The 25,501-nt window shown below is 33.6% G+C and overlaps 1 protein-coding gene across 1 annotated transcript; it reads left to right on the top strand.

The window, feature by feature from the left end:
- The first annotated feature begins 205 nt into the window (after nt 1-205).
- On the top strand, nt 206-25,501 carry LOC108903418 (protein yellow). Its single transcript, XM_018705587.1, has 3 exons — nt 206-475; nt 17,236-17,503; nt 23,761-25,501. Exons 2-3 carry the CDS (start codon nt 17,242-17,244, stop codon nt 24,870-24,872), a joined length of 1,374 nt encoding a protein of 457 aa, XP_018561103.1. The 5' UTR covers nt 206-475; nt 17,236-17,241; the 3' UTR covers nt 24,873-25,501.

Here is a 25,501-nt window from a genome sequence, read left to right as displayed (position 1 = left end):
AAATTCTGACCCTTCGACGCCTCCAAGCGGGATCTTGCCGACATCCTTGACAAGGACCAGCGAAGACCGCATCAATCACAATCAATCAGTCCCTAATCGAGCAGATGCAGAATACTCTGACGCATGTGCCGCGCGGTTTCTTAGAACACGCCGTCGATTGGAACTCCACTTCGCGGTGGTTTTTACACTTTCACTGCACCGCCGAGTGTCGTAAGAAAGACGAAGGTCAGTCGAAGTCGCGTTGAAGACAACTCCACAGCTAGGCCATGAGGTCCTAGGAGCGATTCCGTCTGGTTGACTTTAGTTTTCAGTCAACTGTCGTCGGAAGCGCTCGCGAGTGTTTGCGGTTGTTTTTCCAACGTTTTTCTGCACATATAAACACTAGGAAAGGAATCCTGGGGGCAGTTATTATGAAAGAGAGGTGCGAGCGTCGCGATTCGTCCAGTTGTACTTAAGTGCCACAAGTTTTGACGTGGTAAGAAGAAATTTATTGGTACCTATGTACGTTTTGAAAGCGGTTTGCCGGTATCACGCGCCGTTGTGTTATCGCGACATTGTTATGTATGTCGGCGTTTCTTAGAATTTCAACTGTATTAACACTTCTGTACTGTAGAAGTGTCCACTGCTTCACCTTGTTCGTCAAATATCCCAGAAAAGTGGTTTCAACGGACGAATTTGCAAATATTTACTTGGTATTAACCAAACAAAACCATGTTAATGACAGTGACAAATGTTTTAGTAATGTCGCTGATGCTTAACACATACAGGGTGTCCAGAAAATGACATTAATTTTGTTTTTCATTTGCAATCACGCTGTAAAGTTGAAGTTGAGGGATTTTTTGTTGTAACTTTTTTGTTTCCTTTTAAATTTAGAAAATTTTTGGATAACAGCTTTGTTATTTGAAGCTATTTCTACAGGCAAGGTCCCCTCAGCACGCTTGGCCCTCAAAAACGGTCTACTTTTTAAATTTAGGACTTTTGTATAATTTTGTTGAAAAATGTTTACTTGTTTGTTATCGATGCAATGAACTGTTTTCAAAATAGACGCATTAAACGAAAAAGTTCCGACATATCTTACTTGTAACAAACACTCAAAAACAATGATTGGTTCCTTTTGAAGCAAAATAACGTCAAAAGTTGCACAAATTACTAATTTTTATTTTATTTATTTTTTAAACAAACAACGTTATAACGAACAATCAGTTTTCAACAGACGACTTCAACAGCTAATAACTCCACAGGGTGAGCCCAAAAATAAAAAAAATATGTATAATTGTGACGTTAATTTTTTCTACTCAAGTCTATCTGGACAATGATATCTACAGGGTGTCTCATAAGTAATGGTACAATCATAGAACGCACACTAGAATATTACGATTTAACCAAACTTATCTTAGTCTAAAAGATGCAGGGTGTCAAAATACAAAGTTTATTTTCATTATTTCTAAATAACTTTTCCAAAATTACAGATATTGCACATATTTCGAGGATCGAAAGTTCTTGGAGGCAACTTACTTATTAGAAATCGATTTAAATAGAAGTTTGTTATCTTGGTACAATTCTACTAAGGGAAATTGAATCTAAATCGGTTAATTTTCATCCAAAGAAGCTGCCTTTGAAATATCACTCCTCGTTTGCGAACATTCTGTATATTAAGGATAGAGACTGGCTGACTTTGAGTTTTTCTTAAAAAAGTATTTTCTGCTATTAACTCAACTACGTTTTTTTTATATTTCAATACAATGCACACACTGTAAGAAAACTAACCTCAACACAATTTAGTTATAAACTGTCACAGAGATAGTAACTAGCGCCCTCTATCTGTGGATTAAAAACTAAAAACACTGACGTATTATACCTGCACTTAACTTACCTGCACCAAAATTCACTTCATTCATTATTTTTTTTTTATTTTGGAAAAGATATGATCAAATTTTGATGTTATAAAATCATTTTTTACGTCCTGTATCTCAAAAACGAACGGCTTAAGTCCATAGGAAAAAAATAGTGTTTTATTTTTTGTCTACATTTTTTAAATAGTTTTCAACTTGTTCAGTAATCTGTCATAATGAAACGCCAACAATCATCACCATTTTACATTTTACAATAACTTCATTTCTTCAACTCTCTGTTTTATTATTTCACTTAACTTTATTTTAAGTATACTAATATGCATTTAATTTATCATTTTAATATTTTTAATCCAGATATCTCCATGTCTCGCTTCCCCCTCCTTGTTTTGCAAAATTTTATATTCGCTTTATGTGGCAAATTTTTCCTTCAAATGCGTGCGACTCATTTTGTGTATTTTGCGTATATATTTAGAATTATATTCAGCTAATATCGCTTCTGTGCTAATATTGACCATGTCACAAATTAGTCATCATATCACGGAATTATTAAATTAACATTTACAATATGATTCAACTGCAACATAAGTGTTATGTATTGTCTCTCATTTTATAAAGTACCTATTACCCACTTTTCTCTTGCAGTTATAAAGATATTTAGGCATTTATATTAACTACTTTTCTACTTAAATACAGAATGTCTCATTAAGATCACGTCCTTAAGTATTCATGTTATATTTTTTGTTATAAGGCTGTACTCACTGAACATTTTTATCAGATTCTATCAATTCTATTGAACTGTTAAAGTTCAAACTTCAACTTGTTAGTTACTTACTAAACTTTCTATTTACAACATCTGTAAGGCAAGCTACCTATCTCATTAAAATTTATAGAGGAACTAATATAAGCCAGTAAAGTTACGACTAAAAACTTAATTTATGGTTTTATAACAGTTGTAAAAATAAATAGATAATTCAAACATTAAGATTGTAAGATTTGTGCAAAAAAACACGACAAATTTGACAATAGCAGGGTATTATCAATATTTTTAAAACTGACAACAACCCCCCTCCCTCACGATTTATGCGATTGTATCTTTCCCACTGAGGGAAATATTTTTTAGCCATAAGTAGACATGTAGAAATTGATTAACGCTACTTAAGACACATAAAAAATATATTCTCGATTAAATTCCCTTCGGGAAAATTTAACGTACTTAATTTTACCTAAAAACTAACATTTGAATAAATAAAATAAAGCCCCTTCACCTCTTGGACTCTACGTATGCCACTGCTGGTCATAATCGGGCAGCCGCAACTTCATTCTTATTCAGCCGACCTAGAAACGTTATGCAACTCAGGTGTGTTGCCCGGAGGAACAAACTTGTTTATCGTCTTGCACGACAGTCCCTTGTGGGCACTTTATTGAGGCGTTTATGGTAATGCGGCTTGTTTGTGTTTTTTTCCACCGCCTCGTACGCTTATTTCACTGAAAACAATCAAACCGAAATGTAGGTTAAGTCTCGACGCGATTGCAATCTACATTTTTGACCTTCTGGTGCGGCCATGGATTGAACTGGCTTTGGACGGGTCTCGGTAAAACTTAAAACGATTTAATTAAGTAGAGACTATAACGTATGTTTTTTTGGCCTAGGTTAAGAGTAGGAAAGTCTAAATCTTCATTTTAATAGATATTCAGTTCGGAGCAGTCAATTTCTAGGTTAAACCTATTAGAGGCTTTCCATTTACCTTAACTCAAGTGAACTAAAGTCTAGTTCAGATCTAGATACTTTTGCAAGTAATATACAAAAACATATATATCCAAATTTGGTTAGTGCATCTCTCTCGGTTTCAAAAATTCAATACCTATCATGTTTTCAGGTACGAAAATACAAATATTTCGAATTTTCACCACCAAGTACGGCGGTGACATCATTTTTGACAGTAAAGCGATGTTTCGTATTGTAATAGCTAACGTCCTGTACAAACTTAGTTTCGTGCAACTCTCTCCGTTTCAAATATACAATACCTATGTACGTTTTCAGCCACGAAATTTGAATAATTCCAAATATTTTGAATTTTCACCGCCAAGAACGGCTGTGACATCACTTTTGATAGCAAGGCGATGTTTCGCATTGTAGTAGCTATGTCCTGTCCTTTAATTAGTGCAACTCTCTCGGTTTCGAAAATTCAATACATATAATAAATAATTGAATTTTCACCACGGCGGTGACATCATTTTTGACTTTGCGACCACAAAGCGAATTAATTAAAAATAGTTAATTAAAATAGACATATACTTGATTTTTTTCGACATTTCATAGGAAGCCATTAGTAATTAGACACGTACTACTGTTTTATATCAAAGTATGCAGATTGACAATCTATTCTATTTCACATTAACAATGAGGTGTCATTATCACCACGAATCCTTTTAAATGAGACACATCATTAAGTAATCGATTCTGGGAAATATTTTCATTTGTAGTTTCCTTGAAGAACGTTTTTGATAAACTTACTTCCTCGAATATATAAACGCCATATCGATCGATATTATTATTTCTCGCAATCAGAAGCATAATTAATAAAATTATAATGAAGTTGAGCGGATTGGAAATAGAATGGTTTTAGAAAATCACGCTAAAAAACGTTATGAATAATTAATGACGACTAAAGAAGTGTATTTCATTCAAAGTTCTTGGAATACATGTCTAAGTAGTAACTGCCCATTTAAATGCACAGGTTGTTGGTTTTTTCCAATATTCGCCTAACCTTATCGAATAAATTTAACCGGTAGCGTGAATCACGAAGTGTTTACGGTTTATAGGATACTCTTTTTTTTAAGAAAGGTCTCGCAAGGTCAAAACACAAGGTCACGAGAGTAGAATGACATTTATGAAGTATGGATCTCTACCTTAAGCACTCTAAAATACCTGGAAATTCGACTCGTAAAAGATTAGGGAAGGACCCAGCTAGTACCGATTAATAAAATATGAATCTAGACACATAATTTCATCAATCAGTTTGTTTTGTCGTTTTAGTCGTAGGTGGTTAAGTTATGTTGACCTAGACTTTGGCATTGAAGATGTTCCACGCAATATATATAACCAGTTAGTCATAAAAAGTATCATTCTATGAATTAAGGTAATACATATTTATTTATTTTTTTCTAAAAAATTTTATGTAAAGTCAAAAAAATGTTTATATGTGTACCAACATAAACATAAAATATATCTAACCCCATATATAAGATTTCTAACTGCTGATATTGCAGGAATCAACTACTTTGTGGGCTATATGCCTCAACAATCATTGAATTATACCAGCGATAGCTAGTAAGAAATAATATGCAAAATAAAAACAAAAGAAACCTAGGTTTGTNGGGGGGGGGGGTACTCTCGCTAAAAGAATCGAAGTTTGTACGCCATTGAGTTTTATTTAAAAAAAAATTATCAGTTGTTAATTGTATGTCAAAGAAAAAAGATATTCGAAAGAGTTATTTTCGAGTTACATTAAAAAAAAAAAATTCAAACGGTTTTCCAGATTCATTCAGGCACAGGTTTCTCGCAATTTAAAAAATCCTTTTTGACCTCAATTTTCCATCTGGAAAATGGGATTTCCAACAAAATACATACTGGATCATACATAGGAAACATTTCTACAATTATTGATGTAAAACAAATATTATTAACAAAGAACCATTTTAACTGTTAGTGCAATCGTATAAACTGTTTAAAGGCAGGCGGTGGGTGATGGCGATGCTGCTACAATTTTTGCGTCNGTAATGCATATTTATTTATTTTTTTCTAAAAAATTTTATGTAAAGTCAAAAAAATGTTTATATGTGTACCAACATAAACATAAAATATATCTAACCCCATATACAAGATTCCTAACTGCTGATATTGCAGGAATCAACTACTTTGTGGGCTATATGCCTCAACAATCATTGAATTATACCAGCGATAGCTAGTTAAGAAATAATATGCAAAATAAAAACAAAAGAAACCTAATTTTGTGGTATCGAAGAACATGTGACTTCATTTGTAAAGATTATTTAGAAAAATAAAATGGATTTAGATAAATACTTGAATTAACTTCCATACAGGGTATTTTTTTAAGTCCATGTCATTTTTATATTTAATGTTAGTTTGTCTTTTTCTTTTAAAATTTAGTTAAAGTTTGACTTTGTCCCGTTAAAAAAAAACATCAGAGCCGTGTTGCTAGGATCATTTTAGGCCAAAAATTATTATGAACCAGAGGTTTAAAGTCGCTGGTTCCCGAGATACAGTGTGTTGAAATTTGGAGTACTGGTTAAAAATTCGGTGAATATACAAATATGTCAACCAGGGGCGGAGATACCTATGGGGCGGTTATTCAAAACTCAGAATTTCTACGCCACTGAGCTTTTTGCTATTCGATCAGCTCACTTATTTCATTTTGTTTTAAAAAACACGTTATTTTCAAGTTATTTTGTTTTAAATTTAAAATAAGTTTAGTATATACTTAAATAAATCTAAAATAATTCCAAAACTATTCGATTCACAAAAAATATTTACAGGAAATACAATGCATTCATCGGAAATCCAGTTAAAAATAAAAAGTCCATAAAATTTGTTCATTATTTGGCTAGGAGCGCTTCCAAAAAATTTAATATGCTTACACCAATGACGGTTTTCGATTTTTGATCGTTACACCAGTGGCGGCTCGCCAGATGATGCAAGTGACACACCGCTGGTTGTGCAATTTAAAATTATTTTTAATTTTATATAAATTTTATAATTTAGGTATTAATTCTATGTTGAAAATGTATTGTGTTTGTTTTATACGCAGAAATAAACAGAATCGTTGTACGGTGAACGCCTTCTAAAAAGACATTGCCTTCGTTAAGCGCGAACATCAATCTCGTACCATACAACGTATAGCATAAGCAATTGACGCGGATCGAAATCAGTTCGTATTCCGCCTCACTTCGTAGCTTTGTTTACGGCGGTTGTCATGGCAACGAGGCGGCCAACAGGTGAGTAAACTACGGCGTGGAGAAAGAGTGACGCAAAAATTGTAGCAGCATCGCCATCACCCACCGCCTGCCTTTAAACAGTTTATACGATTGCACTAACAGTTAAAATGGTTCTTTGTTAATATTTGTTTTGCATCAATAATTGTAGNGCCAACAGGTGAGTAAACTACGGCGTGGAGAAAGAGTGACGCAAAAATTGTAGCAGCATCGCCATCACCCACCGCCTGCCTTTAAACAGTTTATACGATTGCACTAACAGTTAAAATGGTTCTTTGTTAATATTTGTTTTGCATCAATAATTGTAGAAATGTTTCCTGTGAATGGTCCAGTATGTATTTTGTTGGAAATCCCATTTTCCAGATGGAAAATTGAGGTCAAAAGGGATTTTTTAAATTGCGAGAGACCTGTGCCTGAATGAATCTGGAAAACCGTTTGATTTTTGTTTTTTAATGTAACTCGAAAATAACTCTTTCGAATATCTTTTTTCTTTGACATACAATTAACAACTGATAATTTTTTTTTAAATAAAACTCAATGGCGTACAAACTTCGATTCTTTTAGCGAGAGTACCCCCCCCCCCCAAATATCTCCTCTACGGAATGATTAATTATATACCAATTCAGTGATTTTTTTCTTTACTTAAATAAAAGATACCTCAAATTTCAGTAATTTACGTAAAATATTTTTAGCATATAATCTTTTATTTAGTTGCATATTATCTTTAACATGTTAGTTATTAAAATATAAAAAGTGTAATATAGATCCAAAATGAACTCTCTTATGCAGAAAATGCAGTCGGAAATGTTTCTTTGTGAAAGTGTCCTTTTAGGAGTAGACAATAAAAAGTAACGGAAACACGAACGTAAATTAAATAATATATGCCAATACTGTCAATTCGCAATCGTTAAAGTTAAATAACGAGCGTTCAAATAAAAACGTGGTCAAGTTGGTTCTGAAAATTTGGACGTAAGGCGTAGCGTATAGCAAATGAACTTAAACGTCATCTGTCAAAGCGCTATATCGCCGCTATCAATTTGAATATTTTCGTTTTAAAAAGCGTTTAAAATGGTGTTTTCTCAAGAACAAAAAGTGTTTATCATAGAGTCCTACTTTAGAAATGGACGCAAGATTGATGGAATATGGAAGTATTCTATTGAGGAATGTTTCATAGAATTTCAAAATCAATTTCCCGGCGTTGTTGAGTACAAAATTTTTCAAAGTGCAGTTCAGCGTTGTGTTAATGTTTTTCGTGAAACGGGCAGTGTAACAAGAAAAGAAGGAAGCGGCCGACCTAAAAAGCGGACTGAAGAATTAAAAGAAAATGTCCAACAAATAATGGAAAATGCGCCAAGAACTTCTGTACGTGTTTTATCACAAATGGTGGGAGTATCAGTCGGTACCTGCCACACAGTGTTAAAAAAAGATTTGCGTTTGTTCTCCTATCGTTTAACTTGTCAGCAAGAACTTCATGAAGTTGATTTTCCGCGACGGGCTGTATTTTGTGAATGGTTTTTAAACAACTACGGTGAACTTCATAATATCACCTTTTTTTCTGATGAAGCCTGGTTTCATTTAAGTGGTTACGTAAACTCACAGAATATGAGAATGTGGTCTTCTGAAAAACCAGATAACTTTTTTGTCGAGGGCCCTCTACACGCTCAAAAAATTGGAGTTTGGTGTGCTCTCAATCGAAGGAGGATTTATGGACCTATTTTTTTTAATGGTACTCTTACTGCGCAAAGGTATAGAGAAGAAATTATCGCTCCTTTTGTTAACCAGCTGGAAGAAAACGAAATTACAAACTTTTACTTTCAACAAGATGGCGCAAGGGCACATACGGCAGGCGAGACGATGAATATGTTGAGGGAAGTTTTCCAAAATCGACTAATAAGTCTCAATGCTGAACATGAATTTCCACCGAGGTCATGTGATATTACGCCGTGTGATTTCTTTTTGTGGCCTTACCTTAAAAACACTATTTTTGAACTGCCTATTCCTGATTTAAACCATCTGCAGGCTCGACTTATAGACAAGATTCGTGAAATTAACAATACCCCGAGCATCTTAGAAAATGTCTTTAATTCTTTGAGGAACAGGTGTGAAAAGTGCTTGGAACAAGGAGGGGGACACTTTCAGCAGCTGCTTTAATTTATTGTTATAACAAGGAGGGGGACACTTTCCGCAGCTCCTTTAATTGTTTGTTATTGTTATCACGATTATTCTTTAAAATAAAGTTATATAGTCATTAACGTTATTGAAACTGACAGCTGCTATACAGCTCGTTGAGAAATGAGGTTAAGTTGGTCGCTATAAGCTACTCCCTACCCCTACATCCAATGTGTCAGAGCCAACTTCGACCACGTTTTTATTTGAACGCTCGTTATAATGAAGATGTACATAAAAAATATAATAGAATGACTACGGAAAAATCTTTTTACGCGGAATTTCAACATATATGTGGTATTACAAATATAAACATATGATAAGCAATTATCAAACATAGGAAGTAGTGCTTCCTTCCTTATTTAATTTGCGAAATAGTTCTTTATACGTGTTTGCATTTGCGGCTGGACGTTTCCTGTGAAAAACTATTGTTTAACAATTAACATCTTTAGTGTCATTTCGTTAGTTGCAAGTTGCAAATTAAAAGTCATTAAATTAGTTTACATATTTACCTTTCGGTTTCGGTTTAACCTAACCCTCATTCAGGATTTCAACAGCTATCTCCCGATAAACCTGAATCACAATATTTTACATTAATTTAATTTCTGTATACCAGTCCATTTTTATCCATCTAATAAAATAATTCGTGGCCAGTTGCGAGATATATTAACACTCATAATTAAGTATGTTACCTTCCTAACAAGGTCTTCAACTAGGTACTGATTTATTTCACTTACAGACCCTTTCTAAACAAGCGTAATGTCGTTCCAAATAGGCCAAGATCGCCAGAAGACAATTCTATCATTAAAAATGAAAGGCTTCAACGTTTCATTTGATTAGTTGCAGGCAAAATACACGTGGATATAATATAATATGCTTGTTTTCGATGCAACACGAAGATGAACAAACAAAACAAACTGCAATTATTCAATGATAATCGTAATTGTAAACACTGGCGCATACTTCATTGTGCATTTATTGAAACAATGTTATTATTTTAACAAACAGGCGGTGGTTAGACAAAGGAAGAATTCTACATGTGTCATACATTATTTATTACAAAATAGTTCATCTCGAGACACAAAAGAAAGTGCTGCACACCGATGAAACGCTTGCTTGATAAAATAATACTTTCGCGTTGGTTCTACCGTTGAACGAGGAGAAATCTCTATTTGGAATTCATTTAGAGACTTTTTGATGCGCCTGTTGCTAATTTGACGAGTCAGAATTCGTCCATCAACTCTCTAAAAGTTTAAGAATAATTCACGTGATAGCTCCATCGCCTATTTTTTGGCGATGAAATGACGTGATTTTTTAAACAATTCGGAATTATTCTGTTCCTGTGCTAACTAATTTTAATATGTTGATAAAAAACAATAATCGATAATTGACCAATATTAATATGAAACAACAACAATGAAATTTATTATTTTCCTACATGTCGAAAATATTACACATCTGACCTCTTTCGTAGGTTAGGCGAACTATTATAAAGGTAGTCTTACGGTGACGATCCATTAGAATATTTCGGAGATTATTTCGATTACAATTTTGAAAATTTTCCGAATTTCAAACGATCAAGTAAAAAATCTCGCGCACATTTATCAATATCTAATTAACCATTATTAAAAAAAACATATAATTTACAGTTAGTACAACTTTCTTTTATAAATTCCGACATATTGAGCAATTATACTGACACGAACCAAAGTGAAATTGATTTGTATTCAAAACAACAACTAGAGACTGTTATTAGGACTGCAAATTCGATCATTTAGCGGTTATGTTTACTTTAATCATTTCAAAAGTAAGTAAAATATGTCTAATATATGCATTTATGTTAACCAATTACGAATAATTTATAATTGTGAATAATTCCACATTTTCTTTAAGCTGTGTACAGGGTGATTCACTATATTTTGACCCCCCCTTTAACTTTTTTGTTTTAAGAGTTATAAAAAAATGTTAAATACAAAAATTGCACGATTTTTTATGAATTTTTCAGATATGATAGTAGAAAAACAAATGAAGTTCAAACAAAATGGCCGCGAATGTTAACGTTGTTAATTTAAATGGAACACCCTGTATATTTTTACACATTTGGATAGAACGTTCCCTGTCGAGCACAGTCATATATGGTTTGTTGGGTCCATCTCTAACAATAATTGAGATAATATTAAAAAACGAAAAGAACGAAAATAAAATATTTTGTAATTGTTGGACGTTTTTCGGGCATTTCTGCCTTTTTTCCAATTACGTAAGGATTTAGATTTATTTGCAATATATTTTGACATATCGAACATCGATATAATCCAAAATGGGTATAAGTATTTTAATTAAATCGCACTAATTAGTCCGTGAGGGACTTATTTACTCATGGACAATGTTATATGGTAGGCCGTGACAGTGACAGGTAACATTATGACAACATTGTTATTGTTTGACAGTTTATATTATTATTTATTTAAAATGGGTTACACATAAGTAGAAAATTTATATATATTGTAGGAATTATGATAGAGTAGTTAAGATATTCTCCATAGTTTATTTTAATTCCTAATAATATTTCAATTGTCTACTTCTGTGTAACCCATTTTAATTAAATACTAATACAAACTGTCAAACAATAACAATGTTATCATGACATTACTACCTGTCACTGTCACGACCTACCATATATAAGATTGTCCATGAGTAATTGGTCTAATTAGTGAGATTTACTTAAAATACCTAAACGCATTTTGGACTATATCAATGTCCGATATGTCAAAATATATTACAACTAAATCTAAATCCTTACGTAATTGGAAAAAAGGCAGAAATGCCTGAAAGAGGTCTAACAATTACAAGATGTCTTATTTTCTTAATAAAAAAACATCATTTCGTTTTTTAATATTATCTCGCCTATTATTAGAGATGGACCCAACAAACCCTATATGACTATGCTCGACAATGAACGTTCTATCCAAATATGTAAAAATATACAGGGTGTTCCGTTTAAATTAACAAAATTAACATCCGCGGCCATTTTGTTTGAACTTCATTTGTTTTTCGAAAATTTCATAAAAAATCGTGCAACTTTTGTATTTCACATTTTTTTATAACTCTTAAAACAAAAAAGTTAAAGGGGGTCAAAATATAGTGAATCACCCTGTACATACCCACTATTCATCATGTCACTACCTATTGCCAATTTAAAATTGTTTCGTCGATGTGTAGATTACTGTTTTACTCAAAGATTGGGGAACAATTTCTAACATTTAATGTCTGATGATATTGGCGATAATTTTTTATTCCGTCAGTTCTTGCGTAAAAATATAAATAACAACGCCAACACTCGCCTAAAGAAGGATATCTGTGTGTAGGTTTTTTGGAAAACTCCATTTTTACATAGCACTTCGTAACAGAAATACAGGGTGTCCCAAAAGTCATCAGCATACATATTTCTTAACATTCTACAACTGTTATCAGAAACTTTTTTTGACACCACCTAATCCTGAAAAGTTTTTGCAGGGTTCGGGTCTTCTTGGACACCCTGTATAAACAATTTTTGCAACTACGGCGACAAATTCAAGGTGAGACGCTGAGAACAAGAAGTATTTTTATTATTGGGCCAATTAAGTGTCCCTTAGTGCGATGGAATTTGCAATCGTATCACTTGGAACTGGAAGCATTTCGCCATTTTATCTAACGGGGCAAGGTCAGGCTAAAATCGTGGTGACAACCGAGTTGCCTGCGTAATTTTTTAATCAAAAGCAATGAGGCTGATTAACATAGACGTGCCCGAGGGCAAATCCTATGCGGCAAGGTTGTAATAGGAAATAAAACTCACAATCAGTGACAATTTTTTTATTTTCTTCTTTGTCTTTTGGGACATCTTAAATTGTATACCGATATAAAAACATTAAGGAAATATAATAATTTGTTGAAATTTTTTACCTCGGTTACAAAAAACTAATTGTTCAAGATCTCCTTCTATTAATGTTTCGATTACTACTTTCGTCAAACTCTTAGGCATTGGACGATATCCAACTGATTTACTTTTCAGGAGGAGTATCTAATATGAGAATCTTTCCAGATGAGGAACAGAACTGAGAATCAATTTTTGGACAAATATTTCGTCAGTACCATTAAAACACATTTTTGGTTTTAAATGCACTTAAATCTTATATTATTATATCTAGTTCGTCGAGCTATCTAAGCATCTTTAGTAAATTGTAACTAAATCTGCACGACTATGTCTATTTAATACATAGATAGTGCAATACATTAAATAACATAACCGCTTACATTGTACATTGTTGATATTGGATTCAATTAACTGACGCATAATTAACTGAAATTTCTACAATAAATTTTTCATTAGTCTTAAAAAATAAAGTAATACTGATGATAACAAAAACAACAAACTGTTGTACTCCATTTTAAACAACAAAATTATTGAATAAAAAAACAATTTGCAAAAATCATTTTTGACACTGAAAATCTCATTTTTTCTAAACGTTTAATCTAAAAAGAAGAGCTTTTGAGACAAATGACCTTCACAGTACTAAAGACAATAGTTCGACTTATCGTCAGTAAAATTTTGGAATTTTTTTATCAATTAACAAAAAATTTACGATGAGTTAAACTGAGAAGTATCAATTTTGTAAGTAGAAAACCGTGATTTTTCAACATTTTCAATTAATAACTAAAAAAATGGGATAACGAAACTAACTGAAATTTTAGCACACAATGGAATAATAGTGAGGCTATACAGGGTGTTTAAAACTCCCCAGCTGGATATCACGAAAACGGAAAAAGATAAATGATTTCTGAATTTGTAATTTTTGTTAATTTTGCATCAGTTTTTGTTAAATAAATATTACTCCGTCTTGATCGAAAAGACTATGATTTGCGTAAACAAGATTAAATGAAATAATTTCCTGTGATATCTATTAGTTAAATAAAATTAATTCATTACTGTATTATTCAAAGCAATCTAATACGACGAAAATCTGCAGTAGTTATGCCTGAAAACTTAACTTTAAAAAATCTTCCTCCTAGAAAAAAAATTACCTCAAATCCAAGTATCTCGGGAACTAGTGGCTTTTCGAAATTTTGTTTATATCACAAAAGTTGCTTATAATTTAGAGATTTTTCATGTGCGCCACTTTTCAAAACTGCTGTCAACAATATATGTTTTCGGATCGCAGCGACATCTATACCTGCACTGAGAGGAACAGGATTTGTACTCACAAGTCAAGCCATTTATTGAAACTATACAGTGGATTTTTCAGAAATCATTTATCTTTTTCCGTTTTCGAGATATCCAGCTGGGGAGTTTTAAACGGGATACCCTGTCCAAATTTCAAAATTTTTAGCCTTTACGTTTTCTTAATATCGGTTTCCAAACTCAGAGGTATATTTCATTTATTTCGATAGTAGAAGGTATAGATTTGGAGATATTCATTTTGAAAGGAAAAATTTGAGAGATGCAAAGGTCCGCGTGTTAGAACTCTTTCCAGGAGCGTGATATCACGTGGATTTTCGGTACCTGTAAAGGGCATAGGTAACACTAAATCATGGTATATGAACAAATTAAAACATTTAATACTAGGTGTTGCATTTTTGCTGTTACATTTTGATAACTTCAAACAGCTATAACTTTGTTAGCTTAACTGGAACGCCCTATATTTGTTTACTCTGTCGTATTCTGATCGAAACTTCCTTTCAAGCCATATAAGCATTGTTAGGGTTGCTGTTGCTACTTTTAGAGATATTTGCAATTTTCTATTTTTTGGACAATTTTTCTCGCATCAGACCTGTTATCGAATTGGCCATGGCCAGAAACACTCCAAAAACAATAATTAAAATAACTTGACATTGGAATGGAAACAATGGAGTACTTTGTAGCAAACAGGGCTAATAATGTATAAAATTAATAATAAAGTTTAAAAAAATAAAGTTCGGTTCCCACTAAACATTTTTCAGTTTCTGACATGTTTCAGAAACGTTTCTATTTTTCTTTAAACGTTTCATAAAAAATCCATGCAACGTTCTGGTAACGTTCTAGAAGCCCAAGATGTCCTCCCCAAAATACGTTTCCAATGAAACGTTTCAAAAAATTGGTTTCAGTAACATTCTTTTTATGTTCCATTTATGCCCTCGATATTTTTGTTTTACGTTTCAGTATATTTTCAGAAATGTTTGAGTAACATAATATTTTTATTACCATATTGTCCTCATAATGCTCTCAACTTTAGATAATTTTCATTTCAAGTGTTTTTGAAATAGTATAATTAGTGTGAGAATTTTTTTAAATATCTCTAATACTCTTTTGTAATATTTTTATTTGTATTGTGAATGACTTAATTCGAACTAAAATAAGTTACATTGTATATTAAAAAAAAATAAATATGCGCTTCTAGTTTGGGATGCGGCAACTTTTACCAAGGATTTCTTTCTTTTTGAGAAGCCACTGAAAAAAGTTTCTAATAGGATTACGAATTTTGCCATTCATATATCGTACAAATATAAATGTCACAAAACAATATCAGAAGCATTTAAAAAAGCTACACATTTTATATTGTTCAAATACGCTTCTGAAATGGAAATTTTCTAATGTTGAGGCCATCATGAATATGGTAACAATGACGAACTGATAATTAGAAAAAGTTATAGTTATGATTATGAATCTTGAAATGGTAGGTACATGAAAAACAAATAACATTACTGGAAAATAACATAAAGTTATAATTTCTTCAACGCATGGTCAATATTACATCTATCCTTTTAATAATAATAAATTATACAGCAGAAATAAGGATACAAAATGATATCTTGACAAAGTAAATATCTGTAGGTATACTTAAACTCTTTTATTTCAGCATGTACACATTGTACAAAATATAAAATAAAAGACGTATATTTCACTTAATTCATCCATATTTCAAATAGTTCTCACTGAGTAAGTAGTTGCTCTTCAAATTTATATCGAAACGTATAACTGCTGTTCCATTTTCTTAGTTCTTGTCCCTTGTCCTCTTGTCTGTAATAGGTAGTGGGTATAACTATATTTAGGTAGATGTGATGCAAAATTGGAAATCTCTACACATATCATTTTAAACATTTTGCATCAATATTCATTATTTTATATGCACCTTACAATAACCACAACTGCACACACTACAAATTATCACATAAAATAGCGTCAAAGTAAAGATGAAGAACAACGAAACCAAGCAAACTGGCAAACCGCAAACCTAACCTAACATAATACGAATTGAAACGACACACGGGAAACAAATAAACTCGGGCTGTTACGCGCAGTCTACGCAAGTCACGAACATACATTTTTTCTAGACTTGTGTTATAAATATGCTACCACATTTTTTTTTCTAATTATGTCTTTATATAACAAAGGCAAATGAACTAACGCTTGAGAAGGATTGGGGATTGAGAGCAAAATTTAACTAATGCCGAATGTTCCATAAGATAAGCAAAAATAGCAAAGGGTTGTTCGTCTGTTATGTTTCCGAGATCGAAAGGGAATGTTTCGAGTAATGTTTCAAACTCTCTTCAATTGTAACGTTTCGGCTATGTTTCACTAAATAAGTTTTCAAGTGCTACATTTCTGTAATGAAACAGAAACGTTTCTAGTTAATGTCTCAAATGTTTAGTAAAACATCTCATTTGCAACGTTTCATTTACGTTTCGTGTTTAGTGGGTTATTTTCTGAACAATACTCGTATGTGTTTTTAAAAAGAACAACAAAACTGTCTCTTGACCTGATGCAACATAACGATTTAAATAACTTTTGAGAATGATCTTATTTCGTCGTTAACTTAATTTGAACGAATATTCTGTTAATTAAGTAGCAAGATATCGAAGCAGATGTCATCACCTTAAAAAGGTAATTCCTCTATAAATAAAACAAATCACTTGTAAGTAATGGAAAAAATTAAGTATTCAACTGTAATTAATAAGAGTTCACAAGGGCAAGATATAAATAAAGTGATGTGCTTGCGAAATAATTAACAGAATACGGATATTAAAAACATGTTTTACTTATAAATATTTACTATTACATATTATTAATAAAAGTTCGTGAACGTATGCACATACATCTACGTGATAACAATACACTGACCCTCTTACGCACGTTTAATCGATGCCATATTTAGACAAACATCGCAATAAGAGTGGTACGATTTTTTTCCAGATAAAAATGTTTCGTCTACTACTTCCCGTATTGTTAGCCTCCACACGTGGGATGGTGATGGACAATCTGAAAGTAGCGTACCAATGGAAAATGCTGGACTACGTATACCCTACAGAGACAGAGCGACAGGAGGCGCTGCAGTCGAGGAGGTTTTTCCCCGAACACAACATTCCCACGGGATTGGAGGTGTTCGAAGACAGGCTGTTCGTGGCCATACCAAGACTGAGACGAGGAGTAGCAGCCTCGTTAGCGTATCTAAATATATCAGGTAATACCGTTAAGTAATACAAAAAATGCAATGGAGAGAAATCTATCAGAACAAATTTTGTGCCCGCAGATTCTTCTGTACCATTTATATGAAAACTAACTCTAACAACAATTAGATGGCGCTAGTGCTGCCGTTATAATAAATGATCCGAATAACAATAATTGCTATTAAAGTTTTATTGCTTAGTCGAAACATGAAATTCTCGTCAAAGCAAAACGTCTGGTCGCCTTAATTTAGGACATTTATTACTTAGTCCGGTCAAAATAGACATTTCAAATAATGAAAATTCCGACAGAGCTAAATGTTGGTGGAGACCTTGGGTACACCATTAGAAATAAAGTGTCAAAAGTCCCCATCGATACCATGTGTGCTAAAAAAGTTATTCGGGATCAAAGGTCAAAATTTGAGGTTTTTTTAATTTTTTTCGAAAACGCTAAGTTTTATTAAAAAAGTAGCGCTGATGAAAATTATAGATCTCAAGATTATCTACAAAAATGGTCCTTATACTTTTTTTAAGAACCATCATTCCTGAGTTATCGCGATTCTAATAGTTGAAGGAGTCACGTTCTACATGATATGCACACATTTCCACACCACCTGTGAGGTAGTGTACTTTGACGCGTTTTTTTTAACGTGGTTTCCCCGGTAGGCCTACTCCACGAACTGTTATGATGGAATTTTCAGATACTCTTTTAACTGTATGACGATTATTGATATTGATATTGGTTATTGACTTTAACTGTAGTTCTGATTTCTTTTGATATTTTAATCTGATTCATACTCTTCAAAGTCGACTTCAACAGTCATGTCTTCTTCGATTTCTTCTTCTTCTTCCTCTTCTTCTTGCTGGATGTTCATAAATTGTTCAAATGAAGATGAATCAGCTGTCTCTTCATCGAAATCACATGAATCTTCGTCTGTTGTATTCAATTGGACATTTGAGCAAGACTGGCTTTGGCAATTAGTACACGCTGGAGAACACAGTAACCCTACTCTTCTACAGCCACATTTAGCACTACAACCTTTTTTGCAATTGCAAAAAATAGTGTTTAGGAGTTTTTCCAGAGCAGGTGGAAGTAAAGTTTGAATCGGTTCCAAAGTATTATCTGTTAATTTCCAACCCCAGTCTTCTGGGTTCAGTTGATTGCCTAGCCATGTCTGAACTTGATAGTATACTCGATACAAGTGTTGATTAGCAGAAGCCGATGTTGGAGGAAGACAAGATAGTTGTACTTGTTTCTTGTTTCGTGTATTTTTTACAGAAGTTAAATATCTATATTTATCTATACAATCAATTTTTTTTGGAGCTCCTTAACAGCAAGGAGAAAGCGAATTCCTTTTGTGATTATTGTTTGAGGTGAAGAATCAATTTCTGCAATCAATCAAATCTTTTTTTCCAAATAATTTTAATACTGATGTTTTACCCCTTCTGAACATTGCTGATGTAGTATCGCAGTCGGTTATCGCATGTAAAAATAAGATGTGGTTTTGGCGTTTTGGATAAGCAGATAAACTTTTTGAAGAATATATTTCTGTTCGCTGTTGAGCCTTTCCAGGTTTTAAAAAATATATAATTTTATCAACTGGAGTCCTTGCAGTGAGTAGTATTAATAAGTCAACATTTTCACCAACTACAATAGTTGTATTTGTTGCATTAAATTGTTCTATTGCTGTTTCAATTATACGGACATCTGCAATCTGCATCATTTCGACTAAGGGACTGAGTTTCTTTTGAGTGTATATTCTCAGAGTTTATACATATAAGAGACACAAATATGCATTTTTTACTTGCATTAAGTGCCTGACTATGTATATACGTTGCATATATGTTCATATCATGTAGAAAGTGACTCCTTCAACTTTTAGAATCGCGATATCTCAGGAATGGTGGCTCTTAGAAAAAAAATATAAGGACCATTTTTGTAGATAATTTTAAGATCTAAATTTTTGTCCCAGCTACTTTTTTGATAAAACTTAGCGTTTTCGAAAAAAATCCAAAAAACCTCGAATTTTGACCTTTGACCCCGAATAACTTTTTTAGCACACATGGGATCGGTGGGGACTTTTGACACTTTATTTCTAATGGTGTACCCAAGGTCTCCACCAAAATTTTGCTCTGTCGGAATTTTTGTTATTTGACCACTATTTTTATGACTAATTTGACCGGACTATACTTTTATTACCTTATCACAACAGTTTAAGCAACAAATTTCTGTTTCGAAGATTTGACGGTGTCGATCGCACTGCCCTCTGGCCGCGGACGAACTAACTTATCGTGAAACAGTGTGCAATGCCAATAATTAGAGGGGCCCGCTTGTCCTCCATATCGCATAGACAACGGACATTAGATAAAAGAGGATTATTAAATTTTCATCAAAATATAACATATTTTAACTCGTTGATTAAACAGTACAGGCGCCATCTTTCAGATAGATGTTTAATTTTTAATGGTGTGGTAGGTAATAAATGTCTCTAGAAATGTATAAAAATTGCAATGTTGACTTCATTGTAAGAAATCTATTTTGCGTTTAGTTTTTAAACTATAGCACTGTTTCAGAGAGCAATATTTTCAAAATTTTTTTCTGGTTGTTAACTTTGGTAAGGGTACCTTTTCATCAAGATATTTGACAGTAAATTTAATAATATTAACGGATATAAATACAACTTATAATTTAACAGTACAAATCAGTTTCATTGTCTAAAATATTATACTAATAACGAAAATTATTCTTGAAAACAGGTCTACATTTTCAAATACTTTGACAACTGAATTGAATGATAAACTCGTGATTCATATAAAAGATAGTTACGTGTGTTGTCCAGGGGAAAAGACTGATTAACATAAATGTAAAATCATTGCTGCTATTTCAAGACGTATTACCTTGCCGCAACTATGACATAAAAACAAATGTGATTATTTAATGTGAGAAAACTTCGTCCATAGCCATTATCCTTAAGCCGTATTTGCAAACAGTGTTACAATTGTTACAGTTTCATTGACTTCTTTTTCTTTCTTGAGTTTTAAATGTCATCTGCAGCTGCTAATAACCTATATGTTGTCTGATCGTCATTTAAAAGTCAGTTGTAGGTCGCGTAAGCAAAAAATAGATTTTGACGAGCGTGGATGTGGATACGTCTGCAAAATCGTTCATGCAGAACCTATCATTCCGAAAAATCAGTATAACAAAACACGAAATGATCTTTCTACTCATAATTTCCGAATGCATGAACTAATCGAGGCAGAACAACTACTAATCGAAAGCCAAAAGTAGGTCGCTTCTAATGTGGTACGAATGAACTTTGTAATTTTACAACTGTGAGCGTGGAGCGTTTCGAAAATGACTTTCGAAATCGATACCCGATCAATTTTGGTAATCGGTCCCTAATCGAAAATCGTAAATAAGTAAATGAAACTTCGTTAGATTCGTTTTAAGAATTAAAATTGAACATAAATAAAAACGTAAAACACAGTGCTCTAGTTGTAACGAGCTTTCAAATAAAAACGTGGTCAAGTTGGTTCTGAAAATTTGAACGTAGGGCGTAGCGTATAGCAAATGAACTTAAACGTCATCTGTCAAAGCGCTATATCGCCGCTATCAATTTGAATATTTTCGTTTTAAAAAGCGTTTAAAATGGTGTTTTCTCAAGAACAAAAAGTGTTTATCATAGAGTCCTACTTTAGAAATGGACGCAAGATTGATGGAATATGGAAGTATTCTATTGAGGAATGTTTCATAGAATTTCAAAATCAATTTCCCGGCGTTGTTGAGTACAAAATTTTTCAAAGTGCAGTTCAGCGTTGTGTTAATGTTTTTCGTGAAACGGGCAGTGTAACAAGAAAAGAAGGAAGCGGCCGACCTAAAAAGCGGACTGAAGAATTAAAAGAAAATGTCCAACAAATAATGGAAAATGCGCCAAGAACTTCTGTACGTGTTTTATCACAAATGGTGGGAGTATCAGTCGGTACCTGCCACACAGTGTTAAAAAAAGATTTGCGTTTGTTCTCCTATCGTTTAACTTGTCAGCAAGAACTTCATGAAGTTGATTTTCCGCGACGGGCTGTATTTTGTGAATGGTTTTTAAACAACTACGGTGAACTTCATAATATCACCTTTTTTTCTGATGAAGCCTGGTTTCATTTAAGTGGTTACGTAAACTCACAGAATATGAGAATGTGGTCTTCTGAAAAACCAGATAACTTTTTTGTCGAGGGCCCTCTACACGCTCAAAAAATTGGAGTTTGGTGTGCTCTCAATCGAAGGAGGATTTATGGACCTATTTTTTTTAATGGTACTCTTACTGCGCAAAGGTATAGAGAAGAAATTATCGCTCCTTTTGTTAACCAGCTGGAAGAAAACGAAATTACAAACTTTTACTTTCAACAAGATGGCGCAAGGGCACATACGGCAGGCGAGACGATGAATATGTTGAGGGAAGTTTTCCAAAATCGACTAATAAGTCTCAATGCTGAACATGAATTTCCACCGAGGTCATGTGATATTACGCCGTGTGATTTCTTTTTGTGGCCTTACCTTAAAAACACTATTTTTGAACTGCCTATTCCTGATTTAAACCATCTGCAGGCTCGACTTATAGACAAGATTCGTGAAATTAACAATACCCCGAGCATCTTAGAAAATGTCTTTAATTCTTTGAGGAACAGGTGTGAAAAGTGCTTGGAACAAGGAGGGGGACACTTTCAGCAGCTGCTTTAATTTATTGTTATAACAAGGAGGGGGACACTTTCCGCAGCTCCTTTAATTGTTTGTTATTGTTATCACGATTATTCTCTAAAATAAAGTTATATAGTCATTAACGTTATTGAAACTGACAGCTGCTATACAGCTCGTTGAGAAATGAGGTTAAGTTGGTCACTATAAGCTACTCCCTACGTCCAATGTGTCAGGGCCAACTTCGACCACGTTTTTATTTGAACGCTCGTTATATGCCAAGTTCAATTGTTTTTCTAAGTTTTTGAAGTCTTCAAAACACCATGGAACTTTTGTGGGAATTTTTTTCCCTATACTTACTTGAAAATAAAAATATTACCAGGGTGGTTATTTTATGTGTGAATGTATGTGTATATGTCTTTCAGTTGCAGCAATTATTTCCGCTAGTTAAATTGTCAAGTAATAATTTATTCATTCTTAGAAATCAAATGAATGTAACCCAAAATTAGTTTGTTGTAAACTGAATTTTTATCAGGGATTGTATAATTTTAGGAAACATTTCTCTATCGCAGAAGGCTACGACTTCAGGACTAATCCTTGTGATTATGAGAAGATGTACTTTGCAATACAAAATTTTGAGTTTACCGACCCAGAGCTAACCTAAACTAACCATAAAATTGGTTGGTCGTGAAAAATAGCTTAACGGTTATATTATTATTATTATTATTATTTAAAATCCCTAGGGACTTTTAACTAATTTAAAGTCGCTGCATATTGATAAAGTACCGTTCTCAACTGCCATTTTGGAAAAAAATCCCTATTGTCAACTTTGAAATGTAACTTTGAATTTTAAGTATATTTTTATACTATAACTCAATATTTTGATTTAAATATTGGAAAAATTAAATTTTTATAGTTTTTTAATTGAATTGATATGTCAAACCGCCATTTTGAGTTAAACCAGAACCATTAGTTGCGGTAATTGGTAAATTAAGGATGTTTTTCACGGTCATGTCACGTTAGTATACTGTTGCCTTTGTTATCGTGCAGATGTTGCGTAATTAATTCCTATCCATTGTAGACAATTTAATTTGTTGCTTTTTAATAAACAATGCGTACGCCTATGTCCCGCGGCTCAGTTCTGACAGCCTTACTTATCAAATAAGAATGAAGTGTGTGATTACAAAACAAAGTAAATATTACTCTACTGTAAAAAATAATAATTTATTTCAATGAGTTCATAAAAATATTTTAATCTTGACTCAACAGTCCTACTTTTTTACTACGTTTATAAGAATTTGGTCATAACTCAATCTTAAAAATTGGCCATAAAATGGGCATGCGTACTTGTCACGGTATTAGTCTTGATCCTAAAGAAGTTAAAAGATAGGAACTTTCAAGGACAGGTCTTAAGACCTCTGTAAGTCTAGGACTAGGTTAGGATTTTTATAAATATGCACATTGAAATCTGTAGGGCAAAGACAATTTACTGTTCATTAAATTTACTTTGTCGTTTTAGTGTCCTTTGCCCAACTCTGTGTAAAATCTTATAATCTCTTTTATTTACCATTTTTTTTTATATTTCAGAAGCTCCTTCGAACTCCCCAAAATTGTACCCATACCCGAGCTGGGAGGCCCACAAGATACGCATCAACGACCCCCCGGAAATAGTGTCCACCTTCAAGATCCGCGCCGACCTCTGCGGCCGCTTGTGGGTCTTGGACTCGGGCTTCATCGACGTATTGGAACCCACCATCAAACAGCTGGTCAAACCCCGACTACTCATCTACGACCTGAGATCGGACCAGCTCATACGCTCCTACACCATCCCCGACAGTCAGATGTACAAGAACGAGAGCGGCTTCGTCAACATCGCCGTCGAGGACGAGGATTGCCAGAACACCTTCGCCTACCTAGCCGACGTGTTCGGACCGGGCTTGGTGGTTTACTCCTACAAAGAACAAAGATCTTGGTTGGTGAAACACCACTACTTCAACATCAACCCCGTGGCGGGGAAAATGACGGTCGGAGGTGTGGAGTTCATGGGGGATGAAGGACTCTTTGGCTTGGCCTTGTCTGGAGCGGATCCGGAAGGCTACAGCACGTTGTTTTTCCACCCCATAACGAGCTTTGATGAGTTCGCAGTCAGCACCAAGGTGCTGCGCGATGAAGATTTTGCCACCAACTCGACAGCGAACTTCCACCAGTTCAGAAGGCTGGGCACCAGAGGGGAGAAGGGACAGAGCGGTGCTTCTTACGTGGACAAGAAGTCCAACGTTATTTTCTTCGCTTCGATTCATCTAAACGCTGTTATTTGTTGGAGGATCACCAACACCAACTACACCACGGCTTCTCATAGTAGGGTGTTTTGGAACAACGAGACGATGGTGTACCCCAGCGACATCAAAGTTGACGCCGACAATACCTTGTGGGTGCTATCGAACAAGCTACCCGTCTTCTTGCATGCCGGTTTGGACTACAACGAATATAATTTCAGGATTCTCAATGGGAAGGTGGCGGAAGCTATCAAATACACCGCCTGCGATTCCAAGATGGTGGTCAACAAGACCATTGTGGAGAAAATCAAGGGAGTGTTGAAAAAGGACAAATCGGAACCTAGTTCTTCATCTAGTGATTACATTCGCGGGATAGCTCTGCCTCTTCTGGTTGCACTCGCCTTCGTTGCGATGTCTAGGTAGATACTTAATGGTACTCGCGATTTTATTTGTAAATAATTTAAATTAATATTTGATCGTATCGAGCATAAAAATATGTACATAGACAAATTAATATATACTACTGCGAGAACGAGTTTGAGTGGAGCAATCGATTTCAATGGAAGGAGTCGTTTCTGTTAAGGATGATATGTTGTATTGGGATGAGAGAATTATATTTACCGCAAAAAAGACGAACGAATGCGATATACTTGCGTTGAAATAAAAAAGAAATATTTTCTCCTTTCATCTCTAGAGAAATTTCTTTTATTAATAGTCTAACCTTAAAATTTCGTGATAGTATGTAGATTTATTGCGATACTGTTGAATCCTGCGATCAACAGAATTGTTACGAATGTGTAGGGTGTTGCCTAATCTAGAGAGGTGCATTATAATTCTTGTATTTATAAATACACTATGAGAATGTAGATATACGGATACAACCAATAGAACAGTATTAATTTATTTCCTTAGTGTCTAATATAAATTGTGTCATACTAATCTATTTATCAATTTTATAAATATTTTGATTATATATAAACATCTAAAATGATTTGTTTATTTGCTGTGTAAAGTCGTTATGTAAAATATTTCTATTTAATCAATAAATTTAA

Source organism: Anoplophora glabripennis, unplaced genomic scaffold (assembly GCF_000390285.2).
Source record: "Anoplophora glabripennis isolate ALB-LARVAE unplaced genomic scaffold, Agla_2.0 scaffold82, whole genome shotgun sequence".
Classification (NCBI taxonomy): domain Eukaryota; kingdom Metazoa; phylum Arthropoda; class Insecta; order Coleoptera; family Cerambycidae; genus Anoplophora; species Anoplophora glabripennis.
This window is presented reverse-complemented; position numbering and strand designations above follow the sequence as displayed.

Excerpts from the sequence above, each read along its gene's own strand:
- LOC108903418 (XM_018705587.1), top strand. The coding sequence starts at position 17,242 with ATGTTTCGTCTACTACTTCCCGTATTGTTAGCCTCCACACGTGGGATG. Across the intron at positions 17,504-23,760 it reads AGCGTATCTAAATATATCAG|AAGCTCCTTCGAACTCCCCA; the intron begins GTAATACCGTTA and ends TTTATATTTCAG.